The 16,319-nt window shown below is 41.2% G+C and overlaps 2 protein-coding genes across 2 annotated transcripts in view; both read left to right on the top strand.

Annotated features, from left to right (window-relative positions):
* The window catches only part of LOC308481843 (uncharacterized protein), a 228,289-nt gene that overhangs the window by 103,503 nt on the left and 108,467 nt on the right, over window positions 1-16,319 (top strand). The window lies entirely within an intron of this gene.
* On the top strand, window positions 1,913-11,128 carry LOC308481806 (uncharacterized protein; the record flags this gene model as incomplete). The annotated part of the gene is made up of 2 exons (XM_081014514.1): window positions 1,913-4,871; window positions 8,633-11,128. Exons 1-2 carry the CDS (start codon window positions 2,451-2,453, stop codon window positions 11,126-11,128), a joined length of 4,917 nt encoding a protein of 1,638 aa, XP_080870640.1. The 5' UTR covers window positions 1,913-2,450.

Here is a 16,319-nt window from a genome sequence, read left to right as displayed (position 1 = left end):
TTGGAAGTACAATTCAACCAATGCTAGGATGCAACAGGTTTGGGAGGCATGTCCCTAAATTAAGAATTTGTGGGTGGATATAATAAGAGAAAATGAAATAATGACAGGATGCAATTTGCCAATGGATCCTCTCATTGATTTCTCTAGTTATTTTAAGGATTTAGTAAAACAGAAGACAGATAATTACTCCAACAGTTACTGTCTGTGGCCAGAGCAACTATTTGTCTTAGCAGGGGCTAAGAACACCAACTTCAGGGGAATGGATTACTACAGCATGGAATATTTTATCAATGGTACAACTAAGAGTCAGGGAGGGGAGGCAGTCTGATAACTTTCTGTGTGTTTTTTCATAATTTATTGGTGCAATGAAGTTCAAGATAACGCAGACCCACATACTTTATTTGGATCTTTATGAAGGCTATATGCTTTATTTGATTTCATAATAGGAATTTAATGATAATGGTATGTCTAGCCATTTTGTTTTTATATCAACCATTTCTAAATAATTTACTTATTTAAACAAACAAACAATGGAAATCACTATCACAAGGTGCAACGATGGTCACCTACTTGGGTGATTTTAAAGGGGGATTAGAAAAAATCATTGTCACATTGGCTATATTATGTCTAGTACCAGACACCTCTGAATGTGGACCAAGGGCAGAGCTTTTGAGGGGCATCTGGTTGGCCACAGTGGAAGGAAGGATGCTGGACTCAATAGAGCTCTGGCCTGATCCAGCAGGGCTCTTCTTATGTTTTTATGAAATAGAATTGTGTGCAGTGTTTCCGTGTGATAGACTAGCAGATGAAAAACTAGAAGCATGTTGAAAATTATGCACTCTGGTTGTGATCACTTGGAAATGTCAGTTCTGTGCAGTGGGGTTCCAGTTTCCAGGGGATATATGCCAGGCAAAAATATTTGAAGAGGATACACATCTCCAGATTGGGTTTATGGTCTTGTAGGCTGTTCTATGGAGCAATAAGAGGAGCTATTACCTTTAATGCGTACAAACTGAAAGTAAATTACTTTAGTTATTTTCTAATAAGACCTGTATCATATACTCTTTCAATTAGACACAATTGATTTCTTCGAACACCTCTTGTCTCTCCACTGTTCTCAGTTCCCAAACTTCATGATGCTATTATCATGATATGAGCTCACATGCAAAGTGCCAACAAACATTTTATCCTGTTGGATCATGCCTAGCTTCCGTCAAGGTGTTCCGTTGTGCCAAAAGCTGTTTAGTCTTGCTGGCCACATGACCTGGAAAGCTGGCTGTGGACAAATGCCGGCTCCCTCGGCCTGAAAGAGAGATGAGCGCCGCCACCCCATAGTCGCCTTTGACTGAACTTAACTATCCGGGGGTCCTTTACCTTTTTTTACTGCTGGTAGAGCAGCTACAGCTATTGGTCCTGCACTTGTGCTGTGTTCCTGCTTTGATCACAGGGGAGCAACTGCTAAACAAGGACATTTGTATGGCACCAGCAGGTAGGAGGCAGTGGCAGAGTCTGATGTAGAACCAATACCAGCGAACACACTTTTATTACCTAGTGCTGTCTAGACAGGAGCTGCAAGTGTTGCATCTCATCTTATCCTCAAAAAACAGAGAGAGAACTCTTGAAATAGTAAGTTACTCTTGGAATTCCAACCCAACACTGAGAAGAACTTGTACTCTGCTCCATAAATGTTGATGAACAGACATCCAACAACTTAGGAGAGATAAAAAAATAGAATAATTTCAATAGGGTGTTTATATTCTATTTAAGCAACAACAACAAAAATACAGTTGACTTACAGCTCTTGTGCTACTATAGCATAACTATTATCGTAATACATTAATTTTAAGATAAAGTTTTACTATGTAACTGGATATTTATATATTAATAATAATGTTTCCATGTTTCCAAAAAAAAAATGAAGATGTGTATAACCTTCATGTAATTGCAGTATTAGATACAACCCCAATTTTCACAGTACTGAAAAGCCACGAACATAAATGAGGGTAGCTGTACACTAAGAAAGAACACCAAGGAAAAGCTTTCTCAAATGCTCCACTCAGTGAGCAGAAAGGAAGGTACAGTATGTGCTGGAGAAACATCTGCATTTATTCACCCCTGTCTATTTTCATAGAACAAAATGCAGTTCCTCGAGTGGTCCTCTAAGTGTCAGTGTTGGCCAGTATGAGAGCCAGAGAGAGGATAGACATCTATTGATGCTTCCTAGACTGCAGTAACTCCCATCACTGTTATTCAGATCAGGCCTACTGAAGAGCACAGAGACAGGGAACTCTTGCAGAGAAGGAAAAATCTCTTTTGCTTTGCACAAATATAAGAAAAAGGCAGTTTATTCTTCCTCAGTGATACCTCATGTTGTTTCCTTCATCACTGTGAGAGCTTGAGCATAGGAAACTGAGAAAAGGAAGCAGCCTGTTTTTGAGAGAACCAGCCAGATGGAGAGAAGGCACCCAGGGAATGGCAGGGCACTCACAAGGCAAGTACTGCTTCTCTCTCTATTGTCTTTTACCTGTTGGGCTGCATCAGAGCAGATTCATTATTCAACCCCTGAGGAGATGGCAAAGGGTTCCGTTGTGGGGAACCTCGCCAAGGACCTGGGACTGAGCACCAAAGAACTAAAACATCGCAATCTGCACACTGTGTCTGTGGCTAAAATGCAGCATTTCAGTATCAATGCAGAGAATGGAAACCTCTATGTAAATGACAGGATTGATAGGGAGGGGATATGTGGCAAAAATCCAAATTGCTTTGTTAATTTTGAAGTTGTGGTGGAAAACCCTTTGAATATTTTTCATGTGCTAGTGGAAATACAGGATGTTAATGATAATGCACCACAATTCCTCAATGGCAACATCAACCTGGAGACAGGTGAGCAAACTTTGCCAGGCACTCGATTTCTCCTTGGGAAAGCAGAAGATCCTGACATTGGGGTGAACTCTCTCCAGGATTACCAGCTGAGCTCCAATCAGTACTTTGTTTTGGAAATTAGAGAGAGAAAGGATGGACATAAATATGCAGAACTGGTGCTACAGAAACCTCTTGATCGAGAAAGTGAACAGACCCTTCACTTGGTTCTTACCGCTATGGATGGGGGTGAGCCTAGGAAAACTGGGACAGCCCAGATACAGATTAATGTCACAGATGCCAATGACAACCCACCTGTTTTCAGTCAAGAGGTATACAAGGTCAGTTTATCTGAAAATGTTCCTGTTGGGTCACTTGTTCTCCAGGTTGCAGCCTCTGATAAGGATGAAGGTACAAATGCCCAAATCAGGTATCATTTTAGCAACATACCGGCAACGGCTGAACAGAAATTCAGGCTGGATCCCATCAGTGGTAGAATCACTCTTCTGGAGCAACTGGATTTTGAGGACAATGATGAATATAGTATGACAGTTGCTGCAAAAGATGGAGGTGGATTGGTGACACATTCTAATATTGAGATAAGGGTTCATGATGAGAATGATAATGCCCCAGAAGTGACATTAGCCTCCATGTTCAGCCCAGTTCCTGAAAATTCTCTGTCAGGAACAATCATTGCACTGATCAATGTGAATGACAGAGATAGTGGAGATAATGGGAAGGTTACTTGCTACTTAAACGATGATTTGCCCTTCAAAATTCTTCCCTCATCTAACAATTACTTCAAGCTCCAGACCGACAGTCCTTTGGACAGAGAAATAGCTCCTGCATATAATATTACAATCACAGCCACTGACAGAGGAACTCCACCTCTTTCCACACACAAAACAATCTCACTACAGATCTCAGATATCAATGATAATGCCCCTACATTTCAGAGATCAACCTACAGCATCTATGTGCCAGAAAACAATCCTTCAGGTGCCTCCATTTTCACCATCAAAGCCTCTGATCCTGATATGGACCAGAACTCACGGATTACATACTCCATCCTCAACAGCAACATTGAGGAGCTTCCCATCTCCTCCTATATCTCCATTAATTCTGAGACTGGCATCATCTATGCCCAGAGATCCTTTGACTATGAACAATTCAGAGAGTTTCGGGTGCAAGTGAAGGCCCAAGATGGGGGTTCTCCCCCTCTCAGCAGCAATGTGACCGTCAGGGTGTTTGTTCTTGACAGGAATGATAACAGCCCTCGTATCCTGTCCCCCTCCCAAGAAGCCAAGGGCTCAGCCTTGTTTGAGATGGTGCCTCGTTCGGCCGAGGCAGATTATCTTGTCACCAAGGTGGTGGCCGTGGATGCAGATTCTGGACACAACGCCTGGCTCTCCTACCACCTGACTCAGGCCACTGAGCCGGCACTCTTCACGGTTGGTTCTCATACTGGAGAGATCAGGACAGCCAGGGCCTTTGTGGAGAGAGACGCTGTGAAACAGAGACTGGTCATTATGGTGAAGGATAACGGGCAGCCATCTCTCTCGGCCACCATGACTCTTAACCTGGTGTTTGCTGAGAACTTTCAGGAGGCCCTTCCGGAAATGAAGAGCCAACCCAGCAGCTCGGAGTATCAGTCTGACCTGCAGTTCTACTTGGTGCTGGCCTTAGCTGTGATCTCCTTCTTGTTCCTCTTGACTGTCATTCTGGCCGTTACAATGAAGCTCCGTCAATCAGGGCATCCCAGGTTCCTACAGTGCTTTGGTCCTGTTCCCCATTCCAAGAATGGTGCCATCTTTCCACCCAACTTTGAAGATGGGACTTTGCCCTATTCCTACCAGCTGTGTCTGTCTTCTGAGTCCAGGAAGAACGAGTTTACCTTCCTGACACCAAATATACAGATTGCAGAGAATATTCTTAGCAGTGAGAAACCTGCTGTGCCTTTTACAGGCAATGTAGGGAACAATTTTGATTCTGCAGTAGATAATGGAGAACAGGTAAGGTTTGTTTTCTGAAATTAAATGCCATTATCCATCATTCTTTGCCATTAGTGACATTGTCACAGTGCTTTTTATCCAGCTAATGTGACTGCCTTTTTGTTTTTCACCATATAAATGAATAGTTTGGCTCTTACATCATTTGGCTTTCATGAATCAGGATGCTCCTTTTCGCTCCATAGGGAAGCTACACATTGCAGCTTCGAGCCATGCCCTTGAAACCATCTGGTAGAACTTATCTTGCTGTCATTTGAACAACTAGTATTTTGAGGAGTTGACCTTCTACTACTTTCATTAAATTAGATAAAGAGAGGAAAAGAACTTTGTTTTTCACATTACTTGGCTTGGGGGGGCAGCAATTTTGGCTGTAGAATCAAAGGAGGGCACCTTGCTATATAGCAGAAAATACTATCACTGTTATTAGTATTACTAGCAATTTTTTTAAGCTATAAATTTTAAAGACATATACTTTTGAGAGGTGTCTGTAAATTATGCTTTACTTCCTTCTCCATAAAATCAAATTAATTATAAATTTGTTCATTTATACTGTGTGAGTTTTCAGTTTAATGAACTGCAGCTACCATGAACTTCAGTAGATTGTTTGAATCTAGGTTATGCGTGTGAATTATGCTGTTAATATAGTTTCACTTAGAAATTATACAATGAATTGCTGCCTACAATTCACATTAAACATCATTGTATAAAGTATTTATACATAGTTCAGATCTAGAGCTTCCCTGTTTCATTCAATGAAGAGGAAAGTTCCAGAAACATCAGATTGAATTGCCTTATCAAACTAATGACATCTACATTAGTTTAGTCCACACATTTTTCTAATTTTAATACTGGAATTCAGTATTAAAATTCAGAGTGTGGAAAATTAAAGTCTAGCTACATCTAGATACCGGTATTCCATTTAAATAGTCCACAATGCACATGTTCTATGTAGATTAGAAACCTAAGAAACCTAGAGTGGGCGCAACATGGCATAAAAGGATGCTTAGCCTCATAGCGTCCTTACTAACTTGGGTGGATCTGGAAAGGAGAACTAATTATCTCATACCTAAGATTTACCAGCTCCTGGTGTTTGAATGTCCTCCTCTACACAAAATTGAGTGAAGAGCAAATACCAGTTTCAGTACTGATCCCAATCTTAAGTCCAGAGTGGGGTCACCAATTAAATGTGACCTGCAAGGAAGGCCTTCAACTTGGTAGAAATCAGATCAGACTTGTAAATAAATGAGATTGTGGTCCATGGTCAAGTCCATTCACCATATCTCTGCAGACTGGAATTTGTGGGTGGGAAAACAAATCAGTCGTGTTTTGTTTTCTGTAAGGTGGGGTTCAATAAAGGCATGTGTGTTTCTGCATGTGTGATGTAAAAAAAAAGTCAAGTCAAGACTGATTGGCTGGCTGACTGACTGACTGACTGGCCTTCTAGAGTAGATTGTGGATATTTCCAGCCCCCATATTCCTTTAAGTGAAACCACATTGCATTAAAGCTCTTTCTAAACAACTGTCTGAAAGGCGGACAGGTGGACAGATAATGTGGGATATTTTGTTAAAGACATGAATTGTGCATTTATTTATTTTTAAATTTTATTTAAAACAAAAATAAAAGAATTACATACAGTCAGAGAGTTATCTTCAAATACTCCACAGAGCTTTGCTAAAGTGTATATTCTAAAATCATTTCAATCTTAACAAAAACAAAATGGTACGTAATGACCTCCATCTCTTTGACTGTTGATCACAACTACAAATATATATTGTATCAGCAGCAGTGTTGGTCTGCAGGGATTATACAAAGGCAAGAAGGAAGCAGGAAGAATAAAATAAAATATGTGCTTCATGCACACCAAACTGTGCTGTAGGCCAAGGCACCGTTCTGCCACATGTCTCATTGTTTGTATAATCTATAAAATCATCCAAGACTGCATAAAAGTTATCATATTTCCCCTGGCCTCTTGCTGTCTTCAATTTCCATGTCAGTTTTTTCAATAATGCTACTGGCCAGATTGCACTGCCTGCGTTATGTATTTCTGCCTCATGATTTAGACAATAATAATGATACTGTGTAAATGATATTTATAAGTTTCAAAGGGCATTGCATATAATGGGTCAGATTCAGAATTAGTTATCCTTGGACCAAGTTAGTCAAGCAAGACTAATTTAAGTCAAATTTATTTAAGTCAAATTTATTTAAGTCTGGATTTGACACATTATCTTATAATTCTTATATAAGTGAGTTCCTGTCAGAGGCAAAATTCATACCACGGAATTCCTGGTTCACAGTTTTGTTCTTTACATGAGACCAGCTCAATATACACGAAGCATGTTGAATTCTTGAACTCCTCTACCAACATGTTAGCTATGATACTTACATGGCATGAACGCATGAATAGATGGATAACTGTATTTCTGATCATAGCATTGTGGGATATATTAGCAGGTTCTTGAGTTACTTAAGCCTGCAATGAACCACCCGCTCCAACTCCCTGCTGGGCTCATGGCCAGTAGGGCAGATGTGAGGATGGAGGAGTGTTCTTGCCAGGGTTGGTGCTAGCTGCTGGAAGGAATTAGGGCACAGGACCATGACTGACAATTGCAGTGTGCTCAGGAAACATAGAAAAAGAAGTTTAAAAATGGAGGGGAAAGCTCAGAACATTTGAGGTTCAGCATATAACACCCAGGGCTTATTTATGCAGTTTTGTTCCTTGATTAAATGAAGTTGCATTAACAGCTGGAGACGATATGTAGCTTCCTAAAATACTGAAAGGACCGTAGTGATTTCTGAGTAGCTTTCTGGTTGTCCTGTCCCACCCCCCACTCCCCACCGGCAAAATAGGGGTCTCCATATTGTTTGCATATGTAGAGGGGATGACCCATATCTGTGATATTGTGAAGTAGCTGGGGTGTTGTGTAAGGTCAAAAGCACACACCACAAACTAAATGAAATCAGCAAAGTGTCTATCGTAACTGGACAAATGGGCAGGTGGGGAAAATGGCAAAGGTAAATACTGACACAGTACAACTGTTGAAGGAGAAAGCTACACAAACAGACCAGAAATTGTGTGGACATAAGGTGACAAAATAGGACTTGAGATGTGGCACTATTTTCAGTGAAATTATGTAAAGGTAAACACACTTTTCAGACACGGCTTTAGGCTTTCCACACACAGTCTAAGATGCCTGTAAATACCTAATACAATATTTTTCTAATTTGTTTAAAAGTCTTTTATTATAAATAACAATATCATTCTCATACTGCTGTCTGCTATTCTGATTTTTCCTAAAGAAATATTGGAAATAGGGCTATAAATTCTTTACCGCTTTTTCTTTGCTGTAAATATTAATTTGAAGCTGATTTCTTTTAACCTACTGTAATGGTGAACAGATAACACTTTCCAACAGGCATATTCAAATAACCTGTATGAGAATATGGTCTGAGTCATTACATAAAAATACTACTATGTCATGAATTAGGGAAGAAAAATCATTGGGAAAAGATTGCAGTTCTCGGTTTCAGACTCACAGTGTCACTGTTGGACAAGGCGGCAATCCAAGGGCAGCTGAAGTTCCACTGATGCTTTCTGCAGAGAGATCTCTTTGTCCCAAACTGCACATCGGGAATACCAGCAGACGCTGGAACAAACGTTTCAGCTGGAAAACAGAAAACACTGCAGCACATACAAAGCCAAAGGATCCAGTTCTTTTTTTTACTGTGCAAAAAAAAATCTCCTGTCTTGGTGGAAATCTGAAATCCTGTGCTCATCAAAGAGAAGAGGAAAATGAAGATGAGAGGAATCCTGCCTGGAAAGAGCTTTCAAACACCAGGAAGGTATATAACACTTCTGATATTATCATCTTTGTTTTGTGGAGCAGTTTTGGAAGAGGTTCACTATTCCATCCCTGAGGAGATGGCAAAGGGTTCTTTGGTGGGAAATCTTGCCAAGGATCTGGGACTAAATGCCAGAGACCTGAAGAATAGAAACCTGCATATCCTTTCTGAAGGTAAAAAGCCATATTTCACTATCAATGCTGAAAATGGAAACCTGCATGTGAATGAGAGGATAGATCGTGAGGGGATGTGTAGAGAGAGCACACACTGCCTTATTGATTTTGAAGCTGTGGTCGAAAATCCATTGAACGTTTTCCATGTTAGTCTAGCAATCCAAGACATTAATGATAATGCCCCACAATTCTTAGAAGCCAATATTAAACTTGAAATAATTGAATCCACATTGCCGGGTGCCAGATTTCTCCTTGGGAAAGCTGAAGATCCTGATATTGGGATTAATACTCTCCAGAATTATCAGTTAAGCCTAAATCAGTTCTTTATATTAGAAATTAAGCATAGTCTGGATGGCCATAAATATGCAGAATTGGTGCTGCAGAAACCTTTGGATCGGGAGAGTGAGCACTCGCTTCAGTTGATCCTTATGGCCCTGGATGGGGGTGAACCCAGAAAAACTGGGACTGCCCAGATATGGATTAATGTCACAGATGCCAATGACAACCCACCAGTCTTCACTCAAGAAGTTTATACAGTTAGTCTGAGGGAAAATTCTCCTGTGGGGTCCCCCATACTCCAAGTAAAAGCCTCTGATAAGGATGAAGGTTCAAATAGTCAGATCAGTTACACATTCAGTAAAGTCCCAAAAAAAGTCTATGAGAAATTTAGACTAGATCCACAAAGTGGAACAATTACAATTAAGGAGACCCTTGACTTTGAGGAAACAGAAAAATACACTATGACAGTTGAAGCAAGAGATGGAGGAGGATTAGTGGCTCACTGTAATGTTGATATAAAGATTATAGATGAGAATGACAATGCTCCAGAGATCATCGTGGCCTCCTTATCCACCCCAGTATCAGAAAACTCTGTTTCTGGAACAATAATTGCTCTCATCAATGTAAAGGATAGAGATTCTGGAGAAAATGGAAAAATTACATGCCATCTACAAAGTAATGTACCATTTAAAATAGCATCTATATCTAAGAACAACTATAAAATCCACACAGACAGTCCATTGGACAGAGAAAAAGCCTCAGGATACAACATCACAATCACGGCCACTGACAAAGGTAGCCCCCCTCTCTCCTCCAACAAAACCATCTCCCTGCAGATTTCAGATATCAATGACAACCCCCCTGCCTTTGAAAAATCAACCCACAGTGTCTTTGTGCCAGAAAACAATCCCTCAGGTGCCTCCATTTTCTCCATCAAAGCCTCGGATCCGGATCTGGACCGCAACTCACGTATCACTTACTCCATCCTCAACAGCAACATGGAGGAGCTGCCTCTCTCCTCTTACGTCTCCATCAACTCTGAGACGGGAACTATCTATGCACAGCGCTCCTTTGACTATGAGCAATTCCGGGAGTTTCAGATCCAAGTGAAGGCCCAAGATGGCGGCTCTCCCTCTCTCAGCAACAACGCCACCGTGTGGGTGTACATTTTGGATCAGAACGATAACAGCCCTCGCGTTCTGTATCCTGTCCCGGGTGTTGAGGGCTCTGCCTTGTTTGAGATGGTTCCTCACTCGGCAGAGCCAGGCTACCTAGTGACCAAAGTGGTGGCTGTGGACGCGGACTCTGGGCACAATGCCTGGCTCTCCTACCAAGTGCTGCAGGCCACAGAGCCGGCCCTCTTCACCATTGGGACCCACACAGGAGAGATCAGGACGTCACGAGCCCTTCTGGAGAAAGATGCTGTGAAACAGAAGCTGGTCATCTTGGTGAAGGACAATGGGAAGGCTCCACTCTCAGCTACTGTGGTCCTCAACCTTGTGATTGCCGAGAACTTCCAAGAGGCACTTCCGGAAATGACTAAGCAATCCAGTGACACAGAACATCATTCTGATCTCCAGTTTTACTTGGTGCTGGCTTTGGCATTGATCTCATTTTTATTCCTCCTGACGGTGATACTGGTCATTGTCATGAAACTTCGACAATCAGGAAATCCCAAATTATTCCAGTGCTTTGAACCTAGTGCTTTTTCTAAGGCGCAGGTCATATTTCCACCAAACTATGAAGAAGGAACTTTACCTTATTCCTACCAACTCTGTCTATCATCAGAGATGAGGAAAGAGCAGATCTCTTTCCCAAAACCCCATATCCAGGTGGCAGAAAATTTGCTATGCAATGATAGCTCTCAGGTGGTTCTTGTGGATGGCAACTGTGGGGATGCCAATGCCAAAGAGGAGGTTGGTGAGCAGGTAAGTTTTGCTTTCAGAAATGGCCTTACCTTATAGGAATAAAACTCATATATATTTTTTGTTTTACTATATAAGGGTGTCAGCAAAATCAAATCACAGTATTAGCATCAGTTGTTCTGATTGTGAAGAACTTTTCCTACAAGTAGTTTTTAAATTGCAATGGTAGACGCGGCATAAATTCTGAGGCATACAATAATGACAGAGTGAGTCTTCATCTCAGAAATTAAAGGAAATGTAGGCATGCATACAGCTTGAGTGTTCAATCTTCCTGTGGGGTATTAGCATGTCACCATAAATATATAGTTATTTATACATCCCTCATCAATTAAAAATAAGGATTTGTACTTTTTCACTCACACAAAGCACAGTTTATTTGTCCTGTTATGATCAGCTTAACTGAAGAATGCATAAAACATGGAATGCTTCCTATATATTTGTAGTATAATTTTGGACTATGTGGGGCTTCTCTGGAGGATTCATAAAAAGAAGTTGTGTGAAATAACAGCAAGCACAGAAAAAGGCATCCCAAATGATCCATGGGTGCAACAACTTCTGTAGGGATACTTAGTTTAGATAAAATACAAGAAGGGAAGTGAAACAGCTGTATAGAATTATGAATGAGGTTGAGAAAATGAATAGATAGATCCCCCTCTCTCATATTACTGGAGCCTGGATGAAGCTGAACATTGGGCAATACAGAACAGATAAAAGGAAGTACTTCTTTATACAATGCATAGTTAAACTATGGAATTCCTTGTTGACAATTAAATGCAACAAAGTAATTGCCAGAGAAGTCTGGGACATCAGATCAGTGTAAACAGTGTAAATGGATATGGCAGCAAACAATTAGTGTGAATCTTAAGAAACACTTGTATAAGTTTATCTTTTGATGGTATATGACACTGCTGTGGCTTCGTCACATTTTAGTTGTTGTTGTTTAGTTGTTTAGCTGTGTCTGACTCGTCGTGACCCCATGGACAGAGCACGCCAGGCACTCCTGTCTTCCACTGCCTCCCACAGTTTGGTCAAATTTATAGAACAGCAAATAATTACGTTGGAAGTACAATTCAACCAATGCTAGGATGCAACAGGTTTGGGAGGCATGTCCCTAAATTAAGAATTTGTGGGTGGATATAATAAGAGAAAATGAAATAATGACAGGATGCAATTTGCCAATGGATCCTCTCATTGATTTCTCTAGTTATTTTAAGGATTTAGTAAAACAGAAGACAGATAATTACTCCAACAGTTACTGTCTGTGGCCAGAGCAACTATTTGTCTTAGCAGGGGCTAAGAACACCAACTTTAGGGGAATGGATTACTACAGCATGGAATATTTTATCAATGGTACAACTAAGAGTCAGGGAGGGGAGGCAGTCTGATAACTTTCTGTGTGTTTTTTCATAATTTATTGGTGCAATGAAGTTCAAGATAACGCAGACCCACATACTTTATTCAGATCTTTATGAAGGCTATATGCTTTATTTGATTTCATAATAGGAATTTAATGATAATTGTATGCCTAGCCATTTTGTTTTTATATAAACCATTTCTAAATAATTTACTTATTTAAACAAACAAACAATGGAAATCACTATCACAAGGTGCAACGATGGTCACCTACTTGGGTGGTTTTAAAGGGGGATTAGAAAAAATCATTGTCACATTGGCTATATTATGTCTAGTATCAGACACCTCTGAATGTGGACCAAGGGCAGAGCTTTTGAGGGGCATCTGGTTGGCCACAGTGGGAGGAAGGATGCTGGACTCAATAGAGCTCTGGCCTGATCCAGCAGGGCTCTTCTTATGTTTTTATGAAATAGAGTTGTGTGCAATGTTTCTGTGTGATAGACTAGCACATGAAAAACTAGAAGCATGTTGAAAATTAGGCAGCACTCTGGTTGTGATCACTTGGAAATGTCAGTTCTGTGCGGTGGGGTTCCAGTTTCCAGGGGATATATGCCAGGCAAAAATATTTGAAGAGGATACACATCTCCAGATTGGGTTTATGGTCTTGTAGGCTGTTCTATGGAGCAATAAGAGGAGCTATTACCTTTAATGCGTACAAACTGAAAGTAAATTACTTTAGTTATTTTCTAATAAGACCTGTATCATATACTCTTTCAATTAGACACAATTGATTTCTTCGAACACCTCTTGTCTCTCCACTGTTCTCAGTTCCCAAACTTCATGATGCTATTATCATGATATGAGCTCACATGTAAAGTGCCAACAAACATTTTATCCTGTTGGATCATGCCTAGCTTCCGTCAAGGTGTTCCGTTGTGCCAAAAGCTGTTTAGTCATGCTGGCCACATGACCTGGAAAGCTGTCTGTGGACAAATGCCGGCTCCCTCGGCCTGAAAGAGAGATGAGCGCCGGTACCCCATAGCCGCCTTTGACGGAACTTAACTATCCGGGGGTCCTTTACCTTTTTTTACTGCTGGTAGAGCAGCTACAGCCATTGGTCCTGCACTTGTGCTGTGTTCCTGCTTTGATCACAGGGGAGCAACTGCTAAGCACAAAGACATTTGTATGGCACCAGCAGGTAGGAGGCAGGTGGCAGAGTCTGATGTAGAACCAATACCAGCGAACACACTTTTATTACGTAGTGCTGTCCAGACAGGAGCTGCAAGTGTTGCATCTTATCTTATCCTCAAAAAACAGAGAGAGAACTCTTGGAATAGTAAGTTACTCTTGGAATTCCTACCCAACACTGAGAAGAACTTGTACTATGTTCCATAAATGTTGATGAACAGACATCCAACAACTTAGGAGAGATAAAAAAGAGAGTAATTTCAGTAGGGTGTTTATATTAATTCTATTTAAGAAAAAAATACAGGAGACTTACAGCTCTCGTTTTACTATATAACTGGATATTTACATATTAATAATAATGTTTCCATACTTCCAATAAAAAATGAAGATGTGCATAACCTTCATGTAATTGCAGTATTAGATACAACCCCAATTTTCACAGTACTGAAAAGCCACGAACATAAATGAGGGTAGCTGTACACTAAGAAAGAACACCAAGGAAAAGCTTTCTCAAATGCTCCACTCAGTGAGCAGAAAGGAAGGTACAGTATGTGCTGTAGAAACATCTGCATTTATTCACCTCTGTCTATTTTCATAGAACAAAATGCAGTTCCTCGAGTGGTCCTCTAAGTGTCAGTGTTGGCCAGTATGAGAGCCAGAGAGAGGATAGACATTCATTGATGCTTCCTAGACTGCAGTAACTCCCATCACTGTTATTCAGATCAGGCCAACTGAAGCACACAATGACGGAACTCTTGCAGAGAAGGAAAAATCTCTTTTGCTTTGCACACATATAAGAACAAGGGCAGTTTATTCTTCCTCAGTGATACCTCATGTTGTTTCCTTCATCACTGTGAGAGCTTGAGCATAGGAAACTGAGAAAAGGAAGCAGCCTGTTTTTGAGAGAACCAGCCAGATGGAGAGAAGGCACCCAGGGAATGGCAGGGCACTCACAAGGCAAGTACTGCTTCTCTCTCTATTGTCTTTTACCTGTTGGGCTGCATCAGAGCAGATTCATTATTCTACCCCTGAGGAGATGGCAAAGGGTTCCGTTGTGGGGAACCTTGCCAAGGACCTGGGACTGAGCACCAAAGAACTAAAACATCGCAATCTGCACACTGTGTCTGTGGCTAAAATGCAGCATTTCAGTATCAATGCAGAGAATGGAAACCTCTATGTAAATGACAGGATTGATAGGGAGGGGATATGTGGCAAAAATCCAAATTGCTTTGTTAATTTTGAAGTTGTGGTGGAAAACCCTTTGAATATTTTCCATGTACTAGTGGAAATCCGGGATGTTAATGATAATGCACCACAATTCCTCAATGGCAACATCAACCTGGAGACAGGCGAACTAACCTTGCCAGGCACTCGATTTCTCCTTGGGAAAGCGGAAGATCCTGACATTGGGATGAACTCACTCCAGGATTACCAGCTGAGCTCCAACCAGTACTTCAATTTGGAAGTGAGAGAGAGAAAAGATGGAAATAAATATGCAGAACTGGTGCTACAGAACCCTCTTGATCGAGAAAGTGAACAGACCCTTCACTTGGTTCTTACCGCTATGGATGGGGGTGAGCCTAGGAAAACTGGGACGGCCCAGATACAGATTAATGTCACAGATGCCAATGACAACCCACCTGTTTTCACTCAAGAGGTGTACAAGGTCAGCTTATCTGAAAATGTTCCTGTTGGGTCACTTGTTCTCCAGGTTGCAGCCTCTGATAAGGATGAAGATTTATATGCCCAAATCAGGTATCATTTTAGTAACATACCAGCAACTGCCGAACGGAAATTCAAGCTGGATCCCATCAGTGGCTCAATCACCCTCTTGGAGCAACTGGATTTTGAGGACAACGATGAATATACAATGACAGTTGCTGCAAAAGATGGAGGTGGATTGATGACACATTCTAACATTGAGCTAAGGGTTCATGATGAGAATGATAATGCCCCGGATGTGACATTAGCCTCCATGTTCAGTCCTGTTCCTGAAGATTCTCTGCCAGGGACAGTTATTGCTCTGATCAATGTGAATGACAGAGATAGTGGAGATAATGGGAAGGTTACTTGCTATTTACAGGATGATTTACCCTTCAAAGTTCTTCCCTCATCAAACAATTACTTCAAGCTCCAGACAGACAGTCCTTTGGACAGAGAAATAGCTCCTGCATACAATATTACAATCACAGCCACTGATAAAGGAACTCCACCTCTTTCCACACACAAAACAATTTCACTACAGATCTCAGATATCAATGATAATGCCCCTACTTTTCAGAAACCATCCTACAACATCTACGTGCCAGAAAACAATCCTTCAGGTGCCTCCATTTTCACCATCAAAGCCTCTGATCCCGATATGGACCAGAACTCACGGATTACATACTCCATCCTCAACAGCAACATCGAGGAGCTTCCCATATCCTCCTATATCTCCATTAATTCAGAGACCGGCACCATCTATGCCCAGAGATCCTTTGACTATGAACAATTCAGAGAGTTCCATCTGCAAGTGAAGGCCCAAGATGGGGGTTCTCCCCCTCTCAGCAGCAATGTGAGCGTCAGGGTGTTTGTTCTTGACAGGAATGATAACAGCCCTCGTATCCTGTCCCCCTCACAAGAAGCCAAGGGCTCAGCCTTGTTTGAGATGGTGCCTCGTTCGGCCGAAGCAGATTATCTTGTCACC

The sequence above is a fragment of the Podarcis pityusensis genome (assembly GCF_964106645.2).
Source record: "Podarcis pityusensis genome assembly, chromosome: 7".
Classification (NCBI taxonomy): domain Eukaryota; kingdom Metazoa; phylum Chordata; class Lepidosauria; order Squamata; family Lacertidae; genus Podarcis; species Podarcis pityusensis.
The sequence above is the reverse complement of the archived record's forward strand: the minus strand, read 5'-3'. Positions and strand labels throughout refer to the sequence as shown.